We start from the raw sequence: 23,417 nt of genomic DNA on the forward strand, positions 1-23,417 counted from the left end.
CAAGTAACAGTGCTCCTGATTGTCTACTTGTGCTGCTGACATCTTGGAGCAATCACTATGTCAACAGACCCCTTGACTTGCCCACTCTCTAAGATCAGATGATCCTGCATAACAGCAGACATTGTATCCAAGAGGAAAGTTGCTCATCTGGTGATTTAAATTTTCCTACCTCCACCAAAGCCAGACCACTACACTGCTGTGCTGTCAGTTTCCCTGGTAAAGAGAGAATTTACACAAGTCATTTTTATATTGTGGTATCACCAAGAACCTCCTGAGTTTAAGCTATTAAAAAAAATTAATTTGTGTTCTAGATGTCCTTGGTGAATGATACTGGAAGGGTGTGTTTTGTTGTTGTTGAGTTGTTTTTTGAAATAGCATACCAGATTGATAAAATAATCTGTTTTCTTTTTTGTAGTCTTAATGAGAACCAAATGTGAGTCCTTAGCAACATCCTAAAAACTTCAGAGGTCAAACTAATTCCATGTGCAAATTTAAGGAATTTTACACAATACTGTGGATAAATGCAGCCTATAAGGACACAAGCTCTGAAACTTTTGTTAATTTATTGGAAAATGTTTTCAGGTGATTGAGCATTTAAGCCCCAAACCTGTAATTGCACTTTTTTGTGCCTAATTCCAACACTGCACTAATGGAGGGAACGCATCTTCAACCACCTCATTCAGTTCTCAATCCTCCTTGAGTGTTCACATTTAAGTTAACAGTGTATCTGGGAATAGGAGGCAAAGAATATTTTTACTTATGCAAAATACTTCTTCAAATTTGGTCTGATGTTAAAAAGTATCTATACTGATATCCAAAGTGAGCATTCCAAACCAAGCAATCATCATTTGTATAGATAAGCAATATGTAGCTGTTAAGGACTGGTGAAAGAGTTGAGTTGGACTCTGCATAAACTTGAATTTGTCTGCAAAAAGCACGTAAGATTTAAATGGAAACCTCAAGAATACATTTATAAAGAATGACATAACTGTTATGACTGCACTCCTAAAACAAGTAATACAGAAGACAAACCATGCTAAATTAGGCTCATAGCTGAGTAAGTGCAGATTAATAAATTACCACTGCACACCTGATGTGCAGCAACTGGTCATACTGGTATGCTTAGCTTTCAGCTGGAAATTCTCTCCCAGTATTTCATGTCTGTAACAGCACACACATGAATTATTGCTGCAGTCCAGCTGACAGAAAGTAACGTTTTTGTTTGTTTACTAGGTTTCAAATCCTCTAGAGAGCCAGGCTCAGACAGTCGAACTATTTTCAATTTCTGAATAAAGCTGTGTGATGCACATGGACAACAGATAAAAGACATTCAAGCACACTTCTCAATGCACAGATTTTAAAAGATAGAAATATAGGAGCAGAGAAGTTTGCAAAATGGGAACATGCCAGGTCAGACAGGGCTTTTGAAGGACAGGAAGATTTGTCTTAATGCAGCAGAAGAGGAAGAGGCAAGGGATCTAACACAAGAGCTAGCCAAGCCTGCCAAGGAAGAAGTTCTTATTTTCTCCTTTCTTGTTGCTTTCTTGCTGTTCTGAAAGTATAAATAGCCCTTCCAGCTCCCAAATAACATTCCCTTTCCAAAGGAGGCTGCTTGCAAACCTGCAGACAGTCCATAGTCAGCTTGCATCCACAACTGAATGTGCCAGCATATGCCTCTGAAAATTTTTCACGCCACTACCATTAGAGCACAAATCTGCTTTGTTCACTGTTCTATCTATTCATAAGAAATAACTGCCGTCTGTCCAAAGAGGCATTGAGAAGAATAAAAGCCTATTTGGGTCAAACATTGTGAGCCACAAGGTTCTGAAACCATAGTGAAGCCACACAATGAAACACACCTTACATGAAGTCTCTTCCAAGACTGATGCCCTGCTTGCCATCACATAACCCTACCAAAAGCAGATGGGAAAAAGGGCACCACAAACTAGCCAGAAGATCATAGCCATCAATTTGGTAAGTTAATGTATAACTATATATACATATATATGCTATAGTGTTACAAAATACACACAGCATTTCCCTCATTCAAAATATTTACAGCTGGACCATCCCAGAGACAGCCTTAAGAAAGCCAAGTAGGCATGTACTTGCACCTCAGTATGCCACTCTCCCAATGGGTTTAAGCAAAGACCTGGAATACTTTTGCATGTACTTGTCACATGAGCCTAAGTCTTGCGCTCCTATATCAGAACTCAGCCATATACAACCCCATCCATAATGCTGAGCATCACAAAAGAGCGTGGAATATCTGTGTGACAAAGGTAGGTGCACACAACCACAACCACACTAGTCCTGTCTGACAAGGGATCCTTTGCAAAATGCAAAGCCAGTTTGCTCTATACAAACCTATTCCATTCTAGCTTAAGGAAAGCAGTCTTAAAAATAAACTTTCCCAGTGCAGACAAGCTCTCAGTTAGGAAATAGCACATGAAATGAGGTTAGCAGAACACGTTATTTGATGTCTGGCAGAACCTCAAAGTCTTTTTCCCCCCTTCTGTGGTCTCCATTAAGAACATAGATTGGATAGGAGGAAATCAAACTAAAAGCCCTAGAAGACAGCATCCTACAGCAAAGCTGTGCAATGACTTGATTTCACAAATTTTCCAATGCCAATATTTTGCCATGCCAAAGGCTACAAGTGAAACAAGACAGGTATTTTTGGGACTTCTGTGTACCAAATCACCAGCTCAAAAATTCGTTCTCTTAGTTTTCTGTATTTATACACAAGAAGGCACTTAGAGTTTGCCTTGTAGCTCTGCGGTATGCAGCTGAGCAAAAAAAAACTTTCAGAAATTAAAAAAAAAAACAACACCTATTTCTACTCACATGAAAGGGATTTGAACCCTTTCAAAGACATGGTTTGATACATTGTTTATTTTTTTAAAAGCTTTCACCAGATTACTTTCCACCACCTCATTCCATCATCTCAGTCATCCAACGGACTCATTTCACGCATTCTAAAACTTTTGTTCTTTTCAAACATCCCACATCTCCCATCTTTGCAGAAAAATGCAATTACATAACTGGGCTGGCAGGAGCAATAACATCACAGAATCACTTCAGACTAACAAACAAGCGTATTTTTAGAACAAAATAAAAAACATCAAAGTAAGTATAAACCTGTAAGTGAAGTTTCAAATTTTACCTTGAGAAATGGATGGAAGACAGGTCTCACCAAAACATCAAAAACAGAAATATTATTTTTGAATACTCAGATAAATTAGTATTTAAAAGGTACGCAAAACCTCGGAAGGTGGAGGAAAAAGTAGCCGTGTCTCATTATCATAAGCCTGCCTTAACAAAAGACAGAAAATACCAGTTGAAAAATATCACTGTTTTGAAATTCAGTTTGGGGAAAGTGGGCCTTTTTTTACTTCTCTAAAGCAAAATCGGAGAAGAGAGGAGATGAGTAAATCACAGGGAATAATGCACCACCCTCTCTGGCAGTGAAACTGAGTCACGACTCTTTAGCATTCCATTTTCCAAGCCCCATAGGTCCTACTTCACTTAGCCATTTCTTATACAGAGTAGATTCCAAACCTGGATTATCACTACCATGCTTCCTCCCAAAGTCTACAACACTTTTTTGATATGAAACTACCAGAACTGGCATATTTCAATTGGCTGCACATTGGTATAAAATAGTCTTTGTTTTGCTCTCATTCTTTTTTGTACCAACAATTTTCAGTTTCCTGTTTTAGCTTGCCTCTAGGTGCTGAATAAAACAAATTTATCACTCCAAAGGTATAACAGTCATCACAGACCACCATCAAACTACATGCAAGGCTAAACATATCACTTTCTTAGGAGAGTATCTTGATGCATAATCTCCTAAGATCCTTCTGCTGTCCTTTACAGTAGGCTACTATGTTTGCTGCATTAAATAATTAGCAACAAGAGCAAATTTTGGCACTTCATTATCACCGCTTCTTCCAAGTCACTGATGACTTAAGTGTGACAGAGCCTGACAAAACCCTGTTGGATTCCCCTTGTAAATTAAACATTTTACTTCTAAGTTTCATTTTCTTTCATAACCAGCAGACAATGAGACCAATACCATTTCACCTATCATCCTAGCAATTAGGCTTTTGTCTTGCCTTTACAGAGGGAACACAGTTACCCAGGTATCTTTATTCAATTCCATCCAGAAAAAGAAATCAGAGTATTTAAAAAAGAATAAAATAATAATTAAAAAAAGGCAATGGTTTCACACATCACCAAGGCAACCCAAATTCAGGAGGAAAAACAAATATGAAAGTAATGGTCAATAGCTGTACTGAAAAGCAATCTCCCAAAGCTCCTTACAAAAAAAGGCAAAGCAATAACAAAAGAACACCACCAGCTCTCATCACAGAACAGCCCCATTCAGGTCCACCACCAAATATGAATGAGAAATCTGCAAAATGAATGTAAGAGACAGAAATGGATATGGAGAGAGAGGATAAATACTAATGCATCAATATAGTCATTCACCTCCAGCCCCTCTTTCCACAAGCTAGGACAAAATTCTTTAGGAGTATTAGTAGAAAGTCAGAAAAGATTTTCAATTCTTTTCATCTGTACTTTTAATTTGTAGCAAATCCCAAGCCCCCTGCATTCCTTGAGATCTAATGGAAGCTGAACCACAACTTAAACAGTGTACCAGATACTCATTTGACATTCCATTATTATTGTGATTGCTATTTTTAATGTCACTTTTAATGTAAATAAAGTTACTAACACTGCTGAGGCTGATAGAGTGACATTACCAAATGTCATTCTTAATGTTAAGATGACACTTTTACTGCTCTTCTTAATGACGACTTCAACATAGATAGAATGCTGCCATGACAATGATCGAGCACAACATAAAAGTGAAAACATCCACTCGATGAAATCACTTCATTTACACCCTTTATTATCAGTACAGCTATAATTACATCCTACCAGAAGACTGATATGTGGCATTTATGTTCTGAAATTTCCCTGTTACATGTCTCTTGGAACAATCATTTGTTAAACAGAATCCACAGATTTTTCCTTGTAAGTTAAAAGGCAAGCAGATTTTTTTTGTTTTCAGCTTTATCAGACATTGTAGTCCCAACACGTGTATGTATGAGGAAACAAATTTCATTACCAAATGTTTTATGAATATGTTGCTTGTCTTTCTCAGTTAAAAAATAAAAGCCAGAAAGAAAGCATTGTTTTAGTATTGCAAATTTGTCTGCCTGTAATCTAAAATGTAACAATTACATGAGAAAGATGCAAAAAAATTAAGTACGTCTAATATTAACACAGGGTGAATATTAGTGCGTGCAACTGTGGTTTTTTAGAGAGACGAGATAGAGAAAATACATTTATTTAGGTGAACACCTCTATCACGTGCCACAACCTCAAAGACTCAAAGCATTTCCTTTCTCAAGATAACACTAAAAAAAAGTTAGTAGTAATATGACTAGTATATTAAAAAGGCTAGTTCTGAAAAAAACAAAAAAACAAAAAAAACAACCAAACAAAACAACTCTAAAAGGAAAGAATTCATAAAAATAACATTTTCCTGCAGCATGGGCTTTCTCAGCTAAACTGAAATTATATGAAAATCTTTATTTTTTTTTTTATTTCAAAAATAACCTGTTCACTTCTCGTTTGTACTCATAGCATCAGAAATCTTTTTCCGTGTAATCTGACAGTTGCTCCTTTTACAGGCTTTTTCCCAAGTGAAGTTCAGACTGCTTTGTTCACAGGCATCATTTCACAATTATTTACACAAAGTTTTACCTGCTCTTTCACCACTCTAACTCAAAAGATATTTCTGTAATTCTTAAGGATCAACCACAACTTGATTACCCTAATTCACTTAACACTGGCAAAAAACTTCCTCAATCCTGTAGTCACCCCCCAAATCTTTTATGATTTTACTATTGATGATCATAAAACAACACTTTTGATAAAAGGCTTTTATCAGAGATCCACACCAGACTCCACTTGTGACCTTCCTTCACTGTGCAAATTGTACTCTGGAATATTTTACTCATTTAAGTATGCAAGAACGTGTGCTCTCATCCCATAATGATTGCTTATCTTAAAGCTCTTGGTGAGGAACTTTCCAAAGCTCATCAGAAACAAGTATATTTCTAAGTTATAAAAAGAAATAATTTTTTTAAAAAATGATGTGTCTTCATTGCAGTATGTAGGCTATCTGAATATCCTTTTAGAGAAACATAAAGAAAATGTTTCTATAAGTGTCTTTGGCCGTTTGTGGCCAACTAAATACTTCTGATGGTTTCAAAATATGCTATAACGTTTTTCTGTTTCTCTTTTTTCAAAGGCCAAGACATAAAACAAGCTGTAAAATCTTAGTGTACACAATATACCTTCTTAACCCATACAACACTCATCTTTTCCTCAAATAGGTTGCTTCTGTAGTGACTTTTTTTAACGACTAGGCCATGACATTTAGCTGTCATAAACTCAAAGAAGACTGGAATACAGCAAAGTATACTGGTAAAATATACTTATGTTTTTTCAACTCTTCCTATTTAAGAAAGAAAAAGTCTGGATTAAAAACACAGCACCTAAATTTTACACAATTCTTAGAGAAGTAAATAGATACAACATTTCATTTAAAAAAAACAAAAACAAAAACAAAAACAAAGACAACAGCCATATAGATATATTATATATTTACACGCAAATATATATGTATATATATAAATATATATAATATGCATATATAGCAAATGTTTCATCTTACCTTTTAGCCAACCACAGTTTCCTTCCTATACAGGTAATGATGTCACTGAGTCCCTGCTTAAAGTCTGAATTACCAAGCTGCTTTGAATCCAAGTATGACTGCAGCAAGTAAAAAACCTAAATTAAAAAAAAAATATATATATATATATATTTAATTGAAACTAGTTTCTAGACACTGTTTTTTCATCAAATAACTCAGATGAAAATCACCTGCAAAATGAACAAATGTTACACAAGCAAAAGCGTGTATTCATTTGGCATAGCAACAAATAGAACTCTTAAATTGCATATTTGTTAGAATTCATTTTTCACAGCAAGTGAATAACAAAAGAATACATTCACAGCCTTGAAGGGTCAGAGCACAGTCTGATGATTACCTTCTGGCCTTGCTAACTTGAGCACCACTCCACAACCAACCTCTTCTCAGTGTCACCTCCTTGCTGATGCCAGCACCACTGCTTAGTGGAACATGCTGGGCAGCCCAGCCGAGGCATGGGGCCACATGCACCCACAAGCACAGCCAAAGAGAACAGAAAAGGTGCAGAGCAAAGACAAACACCACATAAGCCAACAATGCTGCTGAATGATTTTTCTGCTACAAGCATGCCCAGCTCACAGGCACCTGTGGCCCAGCACAGCTCACAGTGCAGCCATCCCCTGCCCCACAGCATCATAGCACTGCAGCCTGTCCCCTCAGCACTGACCAAACACCGGTGCACTATTAACCCTATCTGGGCTGAATGCAGAGCATGGGGAGCAGTGCACTGCCAGTTCAAGTCATGGCAAATACATTTATGGATTTTGATACATTGGCTGAATACAGTCCTATACACAGGGAAAAAAAAAAAAAAAAAAAAAAAAAAAAAATCAAGCCACGCTTTCTATTGTGATAAAGGAATTTGAAAGTAGGTTTCAAGACTGAGGAAAAATCATCAATTTTTTAGTTTATTTTGTGACTCCATTTTCAGTTGACATAAATACAGTACTTGCGAATTTTCAAATGGAATGCATAGAGCTGCAATCCAAAATTTAATCTCTTTACCAGATTTCTATAAGCCCTCTCTTACCAGAGAGAAATATCCCTTGCCTAACAGTCACGTCTTATTCATGTCACCACTTTCTAGCACTATCTACATTTGTCAACAACTGCTTTCAAGGATGAAACATAGAAAGAGTAAAAATTCATCAAAAAACTCTAATGAACACCTTGAGAGCTATCAAGAATTGTAGCCACTGCCATCGAACCAGACCGATGCACTAGTTTCACAAAAACAAGGTCAAATATCCCGCTAGATTTATGGTCTTGTTGCTCTACTTTCTATGTTTTAACAAAAAAAAAAAAAACAAAACAAAACAAAAAAAAAAACATTAAAAATTAAAAAAAGTTTTGATATTTACATACATTAACTACATTATATGTTTTATGAAGGCTGCTCTGAAAGTAATGCCTCCTATTTTATTATGTTGCCCCATGATTTCAGAGATGGACGTTGGTGGTATAGCAGTAGAGGCTGAACTTTTCCACCAACATTGCATTACATGTTGTTGCCATGTGGCAGATGGCAGCGGTGGGGCAGTCTGACGTGATGGCGTCTGACATAGCAGTGCATATGAAGTAACGGTGTGGAATTTGATTTCTCCATGAGGAAAAAATGGCATCATTAACATTCACTGATGGTTGGTGAATACTTATGGAGACCAAGCAGAGGACGTGAGCACAGTGAGGTGGCAGGTAGTGAGTTTCAGTAGAGGTAGAAGTAAAAGTGAGTCATCTCCATAGAGGTAGAATGTTATGAGTAGGCAGCTCTTGTTCATCTCTGGTGAAAATGCACTGTGTTGCAAAAGTGTCTTGCAGCTGAGAATTTGCTCTATTAAACAGTACTGTGCTCTTTGTATCAGTTATATCCACGGAAATAATTAGCAGGCATTACTTTCAGAGCAACCTCATAGATGCAACCCAAGACAATTCCTCTTCACTCAATGCAGCCCAAGCAAGACAAAAGGTTGGGCAATCAAGTTCTACTGCATTACAGTGTATATAGCCAAGTAAGTGCTAATGTGCTAATTGGAGTTTACTAGAATTATACAAAGAAATTGTGCAAGAAATCTCTTTTTTTGCCAAAGTAACTGGCATCATGAGTCCCAACAACAGTATTCATTCATTCACCATGAGGATTTCTGCATTACGAAGACAAAAGACACAAATTCCTGCAGTAAAACAGATGCAGATGAATTTTTAATCACTGCTCAGGTATCAAATAGCTATGATTGGCAAACCCAATCCAAACTTAAAATATGGGTATTGAGGGATTTGAAGCCTACAGACTTTACGTTGGCTCTTCAAGTTGTGCAGCACCTGATGTTCAACACATGAGCAATGAGCTTTTTAGAGGAAGCAGAATTAGAATTAGCATACATAACCACTCTGAAGTGTTGACAGCAAATTAGCTTTGTTCTTATTTTTAAGATCCTTCATTGAGGGCTCACAACAAACCCAACAGGCAGCTGGCTTTCACTGAGGAAGAAGTTCACATCCTTTTCCCTCCAAGGACAGGGAAGGCCAAACTCCCTGTACAAGGCTTTGTTATCGCTTCCAGAGCTTATTGTAAAAGCCTAGTAGGCATATCACAGTCATTATGAAGGGAAAAATTCAAGATACCAACAAAGAACTTCTAGTAGCCTTCTAGTCAACAAAACAAGTAATTCCTGTTCTTTGAGACTTTTTTATACTGTTTAATAACAAGTTCTCTAAGTAGTATTAAAAATACAGGAAAAATTAGCTAACAAAAAAAAAAAAAAAAAAGGATTTACGGTCATCTGGATGTTTAGTTATCTTGGTCATGAGCACAAAGAGGAAATATTTAATCACAGATGAAAGCCGATACCTCCTGCAGAGCAGAGATGAACTCCAGCCTGTCCCCTGTAGGACTCTACCCAAAGAAGAGTGTGATACTCCTCAGACACAAGTCACACCACCTATAAAACTCTCTACGCTGCTTTTACCTTTCTCATTCACATAGTCATAGAGCCATAGAATGACCTGGATTGAAAAGAACCTCAACGATCATCTAGTTTCAACCCTCCCCGCTATGTGCAGGGTTGCCAATCATCAGACCAGGCTGCCCAGAGCCACATACAGCCTGGCCTTGAACACTTCCAGGGGCATCCACAACCTCCTTGGGCAACCTGTTCCAGTGTGCCACCACCCTCTCTGAAAAACTTCCTAATATCCAACCTAAACCTCCCCTGTCTCAGTTTAAAACCATTCCCCCTGTCCTATCACTATCCACCATCATAAATAGTTGTACCCTCTTCTGTTTATATGCTCTCTCACTTTCAACATTGCTCCTCCCAAAAAGGCTCAGGCAATGCTAATTTGTAATGTGATTTCACATTACAATGTAATGGAAATGGAATGTAAATGGAATGTAAATGGAAAAATACGAAGATACATGGAGCAGTATTAAAGTCTCATAGGAATGATCTCGTTGAATTCAAGGACTTTTGCATGCACAGGAATTTGGAAGCTAGAATAGCAGGAGCAGGGTGCTGACTCTCCTTGTTTCTTTAACTTACCTTACAGCCTCTAAATTTGAAAATCCATTTGCCTGAAAGATATAGTGATAGACATGACATGGTTTCTATGCAAACTGAAAAATTATTACAACTACCAATGTGCTGAATGTAGGAAGGTTTAGAGATGATATCAGACCATTTGAGCATGTCATATGAAAACAATCAAATTTGAGATCATTAGCAGCACATTGTACTCATAAAGTAAGAATATTACAAGTAACTGATCAAACTGGGGCCTTTGCTTCATTCTGGGAAAAGAAAACCTTTACATCCAGATTTTTACATCTCAGACCTTGGTTTCCATCTGTCGCTTGCTCCTGGGATTATCTTTTTTGTTTGTTTGTTTGGAAACACAAGTACTGCTGCATAGCATTAAGTTGACACAATTTAATTTGGGTTATTTTTGTGAAATTATACGAGGGGAAGAACAGCTGCAGTAATTTCAAACAGGCACAGGAACAAAAGAGATGTCAAGAGACTATCTGATCTGTGCAAACATTGAAGTAGGGTCTAAGAATTGTCAGATGAAACAAAGGCTCATCTGTCCTAATCTAGAAACCAGCCAATAAAGAAGACTTCAAAACAGCTGTAGGAGACCTCTTCAAGTATTTCACACTCAGAATTCAAGCTCTTGAAGTAAGGTGTTATTTTTCACTACTACCTTCACAGTAAACAACTGTTCTCTAGACACCATTCAGTTGGTTTGAATTTTTTCCCACTGAGATACCTATTGAATACAGTGATCCAACTGGGGCCCGTGTGACAGGAACGATGAAATAAACTCTTCTCCCTGTGTTAACAGGTGTTCCTGTATGCAAAAAACATCTGGAAAGTTAGCAGTTGGAATGGCTTTTTCTTTTCTTTCTTTTTTTTTTTTTTTTTTTTTTTTGTTGTTGTTGTTGTTGTTATTGTTTTAATTTGGATTTTTTCTCTCATTTTAAATCTTCTGAACTCCTATCTGCTGAACATCATTTTGTTGACGGCTGATTATCTAACTTTCCCGAGATCACTTTAGAAACTGACCATTTTCTACAAAGTACTTTGCAAAAGTACAAGTTGGAAAACATTTGTGAGCTTCACCAGAGATCTCCACCTTCAATCCTACTCAAGTGTGCTCTTGCCTATGTTTCGGTTTGCTTTTTAAAATGGTTCACATAATTACCTACTTGAAATAACTTTTTTCATGAAAAATCTTGTTCAAAATTGACATTACTACTAGTTTTTCTACGTATTTTGTGGTATGCTCTTAATCTGTTAAGTAATAGATACTCTAGAAGTAAAGGGACGAAAGAGGAAAATAATGTATATGAAGAGGCTCTTCTTAATGCCTTTTATATCCTCAGCTAATTGAAGACCATTTGGTACCTCAACCTTCTTAATTTTATTTTTCTGCACTTGTGTTAATTTCCAGGAATTAGAAGAAATTTATCTCTAAGCAATAATATAACATCTGCTTCACAATTATGAAGGGGCTATCATATTTTTCCTAGAAGCTCAAACTAATTTAATCTCGTCAGCTTTGAAAACAACTGCCAAAGTGCATCCCTCCTAAATACACCAGAGATCTACATAGTTGATAGTTCAAGCAAAAGGACTTGAAAAATGGAGTACTGTGTATATAAAAATAGATCAAATTTGTGAATTTAAATTAGTCCACATAAGAAATTCAGTACTGAGAATTCAAGCAAAACTACTCTGCAATTCACTTTCCAGATTAATCCTATCCTTTCAGTATGTATTATTCAAACACTAAAAAACAAGAGCCATACTTCAGCAGCAGAATTAGAAGGTACAACTCACATGAGAGCTTGATTCACTCAAATGTTGGCACTCATCAAAGACAATGCTTAAACTACTGTGGTTTACCTTCGTCTGACATTTGATACATGCAAAATAATTATTTTCTTGTTTCAGTGCAAGCCCTCTATTATTTATTCACCAGACTTTAAAGACCTAGTAAGCCTTCCTACAAAAGAATTATTTTTTCATCACAAGAGTAAAATGTCTAAACTAAATTTTAAATTGAAATTAATGATGGCGTGTTTTATTCAAATCTTTCCACAGCATTTAAGGCAAGCTAAAATTAGAGGCGTCCAAACACAATCTGTAGAAGTTAACTACAGAAGCACTCCACTTTCAACACACATGAAATGCTACTGCTTGGCTTACATGACGGTTGCTCCAGAACTAATGCCTCCTGTTTTATTATATTAGCCCATTAAGTCAGACATCAATGTTTGTGGTACAGTACCCAATAGCCAAGGGCATGACACCTGTGAAGAATACAGGCATGCTGTCTGGACTTGCAAAGATGGGATTAGGAAAGCCAAGGCACAGACAGAACTGTACTTGGCAAGGGATGTTAGAAACAACAAGAAGGGATTATACAGGTCAGAAGAGACAGGCCAAAGAGAGTATACCTCCTCTGCTAAATGAGAAGGGAGAACAGGCCACAGCAGAGACGGAGAAGGCTGAGGTATCAGTGAGGTCTCTGCCTCAGTCTCCACTGGCAGCCAGGATTCTCACATCACTGAACCTAAACCTCCAAGTGGAAACTGCAGGAGCGAAGTCTCCCTCTCTACAAGAGTGGAACAAGACTGTGACTGACTCATGAGACTGAATGTGTACAAGCCAATGCAGCTGGATTACAAGCACAACAGGGTCCTAAGAGAGATGGCTGATGTGATGGCTGGGCAGCATTCCATCATATTTGAAAAGTTGTGACTCTCAGGCAAAGTTCCTGAGAACTGGAAAAAGGGAAACATCACTCCCATTTATAAGAAAGGGAAGAAGGAGGACCTGAGGAATTACAGGCTGGTAAGCCTCAACTCTGTACCAGGGAAGATCATGGAACAGATCTTCCTAGAAGACACAAGAGGGATGAGTGTTCGAGACAGCCAGCATGGCATCCCCAAGGAAAGATTGTGCCTAATCACTCTGGTAGCCTTCTATGATGGAGAGATGGCAGCAGAGAACAAATTGAGGACAACTGGTCTCAACTACCTAGAATTCTACAAGGCTTTTGACATGTGCCTCCACCACATCCTTATCTCTAAATTGAAGAGAGATAGATTTGAAGGATGGACTATTCAGTAGATAAAGAACTGACTAGGAGGTCACAGCCAGAAGGTTGTGGTCAACAGCTCTGTGTCCAGGTGGAGGCTGTAAAGAGTGGTTTGTCTTGAGACTGGTGCTTTTTAACATCATTATCCCATCTATTATGTAGATGATGGGATTGAGTGCACCCTCAGCAAGTTCGCTGATGACACCAAACTGAGAAATGTGGCTGATAAAGCAGATGGAAGGGATACCATTCAGATGGATCTCGATAAACTCAAGAGGTAGGTAGGCCCTTGTTAACCTAAGGTGGTTCAACAAAGCAAAGTGCAAGGTTTTGCACTTGGGTCAAAGTAATCCCAGGTATGTATCCAAGCCAGGAAAACAAATCCTTGGCAGCAGTCCTGCAGAGAAGGACTTAGGGGTCCTGGCTGATGAAAAAGTTAACAAGAGCCAGCAGTGTGCACTTGCAGCCCAGAAGACCAATGGTATCCTGAGTTCTATCAGAAGAGGGGTAACCAACAGGGTAAGGGAGGTGATTGTTCAACCTCTGATCTGCTTGTGCTGGGGCCTTGTTGGAATACTGGGGAATACTTGCTGGAATACATCACAAGAAAGATGTAGAACTTTTGGAGAGGGTCCAGAGGAAGGCCACAAAACTGAGCAAGGGCTGGAGCACTTCTCCTATGAAGACAGGCTGAAGGAGTTTGGATTCTTCAACCTGGAAAAGAGAAGGCTGTGGGAAGACCTCACTGCAGCCTTCCAGTATTTAAAGGGAGTTTATAAACTTAAGGGAAATCAACTTTTTACAAGGGTAGGTAGTGATAGGACAAGGGTTAATGGTTCCAAACTAAAGGAAGGGAGATTCAGATTAGATGTCAAGGGAAATTTTTTAGTGAGAGAGTGGTGAGGTGCTGGAACAGGTTGCCCAGAGAGGTTGTGGATGCTCCATCCCTGGAGGTGTTTAAGACCAGGTTGAATGAGACCCTGGGCAATCTGATCCAGTACTTGACCTATTGGCTAACAACCCCACCCGTGGCAGGGGAGATGGAACTTGATGATCCTTGATTTCCCTTCCAACCTAGGCCATTCTATGATTCTATGATTCAATATAGCTGTACTTTTGATGATCTGAGACTATAAACCAGACAGTCTCCGCAAGAAGAGGTAGAAATTTTATGAGAAGATTTGATACGGATAATAAAAAAGACTGGCTTTCCAGCATACAGTTCTCTTCAGATTCAAAACATTACTCAATTTCAAATCCTTTGCTAAATTCCTCACTTACGTAAATGTTTTCCTTTAGCATTCAGTTTTGTTTTTTGTTTTTAATTACACTAAGGCATTATGTGTATATATATATATATTATTTTTGTTTAAAGGTTACAAAAGATTTGCACTATCTAAGTCTATCTAAGGAAGGTTTATAAATATTTGCAGGATGACAGAACTATCTTTCAGTCTGACATGACGTAAACACAAAGATACCATCTTTAAGATTATAGGAATCTTTTCAACAGGACTGAAGATACAAAACCCAAGGTATTGTCTTTAGTTCTGTGCACTGAAGATGGACAAGTTGCTGGATGCTCACAATCCTTTACTCCTCCACCACCAAGCTGTTCAGGTTTGTCAAACTAATACACCAGGAAAATGCTACTGACTACCTGCCAACTTGGGCAGGAGTTGTTAAAATGGTACAGGACATGCAAAGACCAGGCACTTCGATTTATTATGATTAGCAGTTTCCAGACAAAGAACATACTAAGACTCCTTGGCTCACGATGCTCTACCAACACTGAGCCAGCAGCAGCCATAACCTTGTCTCCCTTCCCTGTGACTGACAATACCTCATAACCTTGTTCTTCAGCTTCAGAATCCCCAAGAAAAGGGAAAGCGCAAAGGAGAGTGGAGAAGAGAGAGAAAGGGAAGCATCCAGCTTTGTTTCAATGACTGACATACAAAGCAGAGTTTTCTTTGTGCCTAAGCAGAACTTAGACATAACACATAACACTTTCCAGGTATTTGTTTTCTACGAGTGGGGAAAACAAAATGAAAACTACCTTTTTAAAACAAGTTAAAAAAAAAAAAAAAGATTAGACAGCAGTGAATTCAAATGTATGAATCATGAAGCAGGAAGAAGCATTTATCTCCCCCCATATCAACTTTGAAGTGATATGAAGTTGATCATATCTTTAGAAACTGTCATATCAGCTCCAATTGCTGTATTCAAGCTACGAAATACACGTAATAGTAATGAAGCAATGTAACAGAGGATGAAAGCTTGTATAAACTTTAAAAAAATAGTGCCTTTAACTTTTTTTTAAGCCTGAATGTCTACAGAGACACTGAAATTATAATGCAGCTTTTTAATAGCCATAAATTTAATCAAGCTAATCTACTGATATGGTTTTTTGCTTAAAAGACAATTAAATTTTAAAGGAGGAACTAAGGTTTCTGAAGTTACTATCAACTGTTAACTTCAGACACAAAAGTACTGACACCGTGTGCATGCACACATGTTCATAATTAAAAGAAAACAGCAGCCTCCAACATGAAGCCACACAAAGTGCCTTTATTAAATAAGCAGATTTTCCAAACACTTTGAAGGTTATATAATTGCACACTTCTCAGTGAGGTAGAAAAGTTAAACTTTTCTCCCCTTAAGCTGACCTGAACCAATAAAAACTTCTGCATGCACGCCCTCAGCTATGTTTGTATGAAATTAAGTATACAGTACAAATATTCACATTCCTAACTGCAAGACTGAAACAGTGCTCTCTGTGTTCATTTCAGCACTTCCTGAAAAAAAGCAAACTGACATCACACTACAGCATACATTCTCAGCAGAGAGCATTTGCACTCCTAAAAGATAATAATAAAAAAATAATACAGATGTTTCATCAGCTGAAATAAAACACTGTGTAAACATGAAGCTTGGAAAAATATGCCACTCACCAGGCTGTGGAGGTAGAAGCAACATGGAAGGGGGGAACAGAAAGAGTGCTTGCAAAATGGCAGCAGAGATCATTGCACTAAGCTAAATGTGGCATTTTGGAATCCCTCCATCAAAAGGAAGAGTATTATCAGGCTAACGAGAAAGCCTCAAACAAGCTACATTTTCTTTTTTCTTTTTTGTTTTTTTAAGAGAGATATAATTTTACTCTTATTTGTAAGATAATACAGCTGCAAAGTTATTTTAGTATTCTGAAAACTAGACCAGTTTTTCATTTTTTACTAAGATCAAGTCGATAAAATCTGGCAAGATGCTGTGGCAGGTGAAGATATTTTTTATTAGGATGATAAAAAAAAGTTCAAAGCTACTTTGAGTGAACAAGCCCCCAAAAGTCCTTTTATTTAATTTTTAGAGGATAAGCAGCATAAAACAGTGTGATAATTACAAAGAAACTAAAAACTGCAACTACCTTTCCAGTTTTCCAAGAAGATACTTAGATAAATTTGAGTTTATAGCTATCTGTTTATCTTTGGATTTCTTCCTGCTCCTTAAAAAAAAAAAAAAAACACACCACATTTATACAAAATAAATATATTATTTTAGCATGTATGGCATGAAGACAGTCCTTTCATTTTACTCAACTCTTAGAAACAAAAGCAGCTACACAATTTGCAGTCTAACAGCATAAAATTAGTGTTGAATCAATGATTTTTAGGAATGTACAGGTAGCAACAGTGAGGCTAAATAAACCAATGTTCTGCATTCCTGAAGCATGGACTTGAACTTCATCTGAATAGCAACTATATGGTAACAACCGTAGTTGAGACATCAGAATACACACTGGCGTTGCTGAAAATCAGTCTGAGAAGTCACAGAGAAAACACAGGCACACAGTGCAAGTAACGATACATGCTTTTGATATGTGCATGACAAGCAAGTCTCGTGTCAGGTATGAAGAGATCACTGGTATGGCAGACTAAATGTACAGTTGAACCCTGTTGCACGAGAGGTGACCAGGATGCTGGGCAGCCTTGTGCGCAGACAGCACAGGTGGTACCCCTACACCCTGTGCTCTGACAGCAGATGATTAATCCTCTGCCGCACCAGCAGTAAATATTTTCCATTTATTTCCATATTTGAAAGACTATGCACTGAAGAAGAATTTCAAATATTCATCAGCTCTTTTGCAATCTCCTCACAAATGTAGTGTTTCAATAGCCACCACTTAACCACACTGCTTGCAGTCCTGGATCATTTATAGATGCACCACATTATTGTAAGAACCATCCCTTTGTTCCTACCACCTCTGTTCTTTGAAGTCTTTAATTTCATGCTGTTGATTTCATAACTGACAAATCAGATTATTATTTCTGCCAAATATAAATGACATGGCTGTCATAAATTTTTACTGTATACAAATATTATCTGCTTCCTCACGTCTATCTTTGTATGAATTAATAAACTCAATCTCAGGTTGCAGTATTTCCCCTTGCAAACGTTTTTTTGAAAATCAAGATTCTTTCCCATGTTAAAGCAACAGCTGGTCCACAATTCAATTTTTCCATAATTTCAGCTTTGTTTTGTCAGCACATTTCATCACCTAATTGCACAACTTCATTTTATTATTCATGAGAAAGTAAGGCTTGTAAATCCTTCCTCCAAATACGTCCATCAAAATTCATAAAGCCAGGTTTAAAACAGAATCAAGTTGTTTTAATTAAAATGCAGGCAAGCGTGTTTTGATTGAATTAAGATGTTGTAAAATAAGGTATGAAAGTGTCTGAAGTAATGAATAAAAATACTAGTTAACTCCATATAACTGAGCAAGAATAACACACCTGTGTAATAGTCTGAAAATTATTAATGCCACAACTAATGAAAGGTATGAAATACTAAAAAAAAAGCAATGAAGCTTTTTTTTTTTTTCAGCAATAGATATATACCACAAAGCCACAAGACCAAAATGCTTTCTTAAAATTGAAAATGAACTCTGCTTTTTGTCTAAAACAAGCTAACAAGCGAAATTTCACAGATCAAAATTCTTATACAGTGCCAGTTTTATTTGGAGGAAAAACCTACTTTAAAAGGAAGATGAAACTACATCCTAGCTTATGTCTGTATGCCACAAAACAAAACAATAAAAAGTTTGCTGCCAACTTATATAATTTTTGTTTTTTTCTTTGCTCAAATATCCTGGCTGTATTTTCTCTTAGAAGTACCTGGCTTGCCTATTCACACAGAAATCTGGTAAGTCTGTCTGCTTCACTATTTGGATTTAAGGCACTTTTTTCTTCTCTTTTAAATCTAGAAGTAATTTAGGATGGAAAAGACCTTTAAGATCATCAATTCTAACCTCCCACCCAACACAAGTATACTACTAAGCCATGCCTCTTAGTGCCACATCAACACATCTCTTAAACATCGCCAGAGATGGTGACACCACCACTTCCTGAGCAGCCCATTCCAATACCTGACCAGTCATTCCATGAAGAAATGTTTCCTGATATCAAACCTAAACCTTCTCAGAGCCACTTGAGATAATTACCTTACACCCTATCACTTGTCACCTGAGAAAAGATATCAACAGCCTCCTCACTGCAACCTTCTTTCAGGTTGTTGTGTAGAGTGATGATATCATCCCTCAGTCTCCTCCAGACTAAACAGCCTCAGTTCCCTCAGCCATTCCTCATAAATCTTGCCTTCCGGTCCTTTCACCAGCTTCACTGCTGTTCTCTGAATGTGTTCCAGAAATTCTGTGTCCTTCCTGCAGTGAGGGGTCCAAAACTAACAACAGTACTTAAGCTGTAGTCTCATCAGAGCTGAGTACAGGAAGAAAATCCTTTCCCTAGTCCTGCTGGCCACCATACTTCTGATGCAGACCAGATTGCCATTGACTTTTCTTGCCACCTGGGCACACTGCTGGCTCACATTCAGTCAGCTGTTGAGCAGCAACCTCAGCTCCTCTTCTTCTGGGCCATTTTCTAGTCACAATTCCTTAATCTCATACCACTGCATGGCATCATTTTGATCCTATAGTGTCCAGAATTCAGCCTCATTGAATATCATACAACTGAATGCATTCCAGTGATCCAGCCCATCCAGATCCCTCTGCAAAGCCTTCCTGTCTGCAAGCACATCAACATTCCTGCCTAAGTCATTCATTTTATAACTTGAGATACATGCAGTGAGTAAAGCTGCCTAACCAAAAGACCTACAGATTGTCTGATGGATGAGAAAACAATTACTAGACAGCACTAAGAAAAGGCAACACTGACTGATGAGTGTCACACACACATTATCCTAACCAGCCAGCTTGACCAGAGACAAAAGAAGGTACTGTGTGGCATTTCTACTCTCCGCAAACATAGTTTTTATCTTCCCAGTAGCATGTAACCAAAACCTTGAAGTCTAAAGAAATGATATATTAGAAACAGTTAAAAATTGTACCAAGACTTTTTTTTTTATTAAAAAGAAAAAAACAAAAACCCCATAACCCTAACAGTAGGAAGGATACAATAAAGTCTCCTCTTCCTATTCCTTGCCATCATCAAAATCTATTCAAGATCTTAATTCTGGCCCTTCCAATATAAAGCTTTACCCCTCCTTTCTTCCTGTTATTTTATTTTTTGAGGAGGGGAAGTGGGGCAAGGGCCATGGTGTAACAATTTAAAACAACTCTTTTCCACTGTATGCCACATAACAAGCCATCCTGCAAACATTCACATGGAGGAGACAAAATGCAAATAAAAGACCAAGGTACACACCCTTGTTTACTTAGGGATACTTACAATTAGGAAAAAGATTTAAGGATACCCCACTGCCACTAAAAAGCTGATACATAATAGACTTGGTCAGTAAGAACATGTTTATAAAGGGTGCTCAAAAGTACTCTGCTACTTGACCCTGTAGCTGTGCTGCTTTCAGGAGAGCTGATCTTACATCTCAGGAATGCCTGCATCAACATACAAGCTGAGAAAATAATTAGAACTAAGCCATAGAGATCTGATGTTCTTATTTCAGAATTCATTCTGTAACTTACTCACAAGCTTCAGAAAAGCTCTCTTAGCTTGCAATTTTAAATTCGTATTAGAGCAAATATGTACACAAGTCTCCTGCTCTCAAACAAAAGAATAACATTCAGTGTTTTTAAAGCCTAACAAATAGTTTGCTACATTAAATGTCCAAACAGAGCTAGCTACAACTATGAAAAAAGTGGTGCTTTTCAAAGCCATACCACAATTTTACCAAATCTTTCCCCATTAATACATCAAGAAAGTTACTGTACATCAAGACTGTTGTTGTACATGCCTCCACGTATAAGGGATGCTTCCATTTCTGCATATTTACAAGCATACTGTCACTGATAATGATTCCATTTACACAGTTCCATTGAACAGCAGTATTGCTGTCCAGACCCTGAAGTGAAATAACAGACTTCAGTTCTTAAAGCAGAGCCTGATACTCTGATAAAACATCTCATAGCAGAGCAGAGATCACTCCCAACAGAGTGTGTTTGAAACACCCACTGTGGAAAGTAAGGAGGTACGAAAACATGCACCCAGATCATGCTATCAAATCATCTCAGATTTGATAGGCGAAAACAGCCCTGTGCACTTTGTGTACTATGTGTACTATGAGTACAGCCAATGAGACTTTTCCTGAAGCAATGAGCTTTGTATTCATGAGTACCTCTTACTGAAAAAAAAAAAAAAAAAAAAAAAAAAAACTTATCACATAATATCTCATGTCTAGAAAACTCCATACTCAGGTATGGAGTTAAATGCATGTAAAATCCATAAGAATTTACTTCTTCCGAACAAAAAAGGAATGCACAACTAAAACATGGAATAGAAAATAACTTCTTATTTAGATAACACAACTAATACGTGCTTAACTTATAGGGAAGACAAAAGGAACTCCTACTGCAAACATTAGTATTGAATTGTTCAGCTTTACAAAGTCGGTATATATACAGTAACATCTAGAAAGTAATTCCTGTAAGAGGAACCCGCTCAATAGCGTCGTAAGATATGGAAAGGATAATCTTTGGTCCAACAGCCCTCCTGTATTCTTAGTCTCACTGTATACAAGGCACACTGTGCTACCAGTGGATAGACATATCTCCAACAAGGCACACTGCCTGAGAAGTGAGAGGACTGAAACAGAAAATATCTTTGTACTTCTACTGCATGTGTGCAGAAGAAATAAAGTTCTCACTTGGCATATTAAGTGTCAATTCTTTAGCTGTCCCCTCAAATTCATATTCCAAAAGGATGAATATACAAAATAGTCTTTCAGACAAGGAAACAGACAAAGGATTTTATTTAAAATCTACAAGAGAAGCATCAAAGAGAGAGACAAATCAAATCTTTAAAAGTTCCAACTCACTCGCAGTATGCATGTTCATGAGAATTTACTGAGGGAAAAAGAATGACTAGATTATCCTTTTAGGCATACTTCTTAAGAAAGCATTTTGCTCTCCAGAAAGAATAATGGGAAGATTACATATGCCAGTAAGATCTGGAACATATCACCAAAAGCATACAGAAAATGTAAGGTGCTATTACCCCACTGTTCATCTGTTTTGGACCACGACCTTCCTAGTTTTCTACTGGTAACATGTATCTTTTGAAACTATAAAAACAAGTCCATAGAAATGCAGATAACTTAAGATGAAACTTGAACTACAGCAAAAATACATGAATCATACTGCTGCTGAAACTCAGCAGATTTTTGCCTTACACATATGGACAAGCTATATATAAATTCTACTTCCCATCAGGCTCAGCATGATGTCAGCTTACAATAACAAGTTAATGTTAATGTTTTCCAGTAATTTTCACAGTGCCATTTTACTGCAAGTGCCCTGGCCAAGGTAAACTTAAGGGCAAGGAAAGGGCTAACTACATAATCACAGAACAACCTTAATGAATTTTGCATTTATCCTTTGAACAATAAAAATTCTACCTGTAATATATTTCTGGTTTGTTCCCAAACCTTAATCCAGCCAGCCAGCTGATTACATCTCCCCAGAATAGCTCAAATACACCTTCTGATTTTAATTATCCACAAAGTCTTGTTGAGTTTTGTTCCCCTCCCTCCTTTCCCCCCCCTCCCCCCCCCTGACAAACAAGCATCCCAGACAAACTATCATTGAAAGTGCCCATCTCAAAACTATCAAACATTTTTTTCTAACAAGCTGGTGCACTTTGCTTTACCATAAGCATTATGACATATGCATACCACACCGTCTCTGCAAATGCAGCAGAGCAGACAAACTCCAAAGTAACACGATGGAATTCAATGGGGCTTTGCTATTAAGAGGTGCTAAAAGGTGCTTGGGATGACCTCTTCTTTAGTATTATTTTCCTTTTGCTTCTTCCATGCTCATGCAATTGGTTGGATACATTGTTGACGAAAGGGAAAAGGAACAGTATTTATGGCAGAATTATTTTTTGAAAAGTTCTTCCAGCACATTTTCCTATCCAAGATTACTTTCTCCAACACCTGCACATGCTTGCCTTTGATTTTATTATCCCAGAGGAATACAGCTGTCTGACTCTAAAAACAGTTCTAAGAACAGTTTTTAAAGTTGCTGGAGCTTAAATGCTCCATTTCCTTTGCAAGTTGAACTGCATAGAGGTTGTTTTCTGAGCGTGGTGGTGTCAGTGGTAAAAGTTACCATGCTTCCTATTTCCTAAACACTGCATTGAGCTGCAGTTTGACAACATCAAACCTAGCCAGGCTCCAAATGAAAGCAGCTCTCAATTCTGCTAAGTCACAGGAGTTAGGTTTGCAGAGCCCTGCTATTGAAATTAAGGAAATCCTGCTCCTTTTCACTGAAATGCCTTAGAGAAATTGCTTTGAGCTGATCTGCAGCAGCTGCAACATCCCCAGAGTGCTAGTGATGACCAGCTGGATGTGGGCTGCTATGCACAAGCTGTTTGCAGATGACAAGACCAGCAAAATCCTCTGACATTAAAGCCTTGGCAGCAAGAGTACCACTGAGGCAATGCACCGTTTACACTACACGCCGGATTTTGCCCAAGGCAGCAGAAAGCCATTCTGCATCAGC

General features: G+C 37.7%; 1 protein-coding gene across 1 annotated transcript in view; it reads right to left on the minus strand.

Moving 5' to 3' along the window:
* THADA (THADA armadillo repeat containing) overlaps positions 1-23,417 on the minus strand; it is a gene marked incomplete at both ends in the record, with an annotated part of 151,528 nt that overhangs the window by 49,017 nt on the left and 79,094 nt on the right. Inside the window, one exon of the mRNA XM_079550771.1 lies at positions 6,755-6,870. Within this exon, the coding sequence (XP_079406897.1) occupies positions 6,755-6,870 (116 nt within the window). The remainder of the gene's footprint in view (positions 1-6,754; positions 6,871-23,417) is intronic.

This window comes from Tetrao urogallus (genome assembly GCF_951394365.1).
Source record: "Tetrao urogallus genome assembly, chromosome: 2".
NCBI lineage: Eukaryota > Metazoa > Chordata > Aves > Galliformes > Phasianidae > Tetrao > Tetrao urogallus.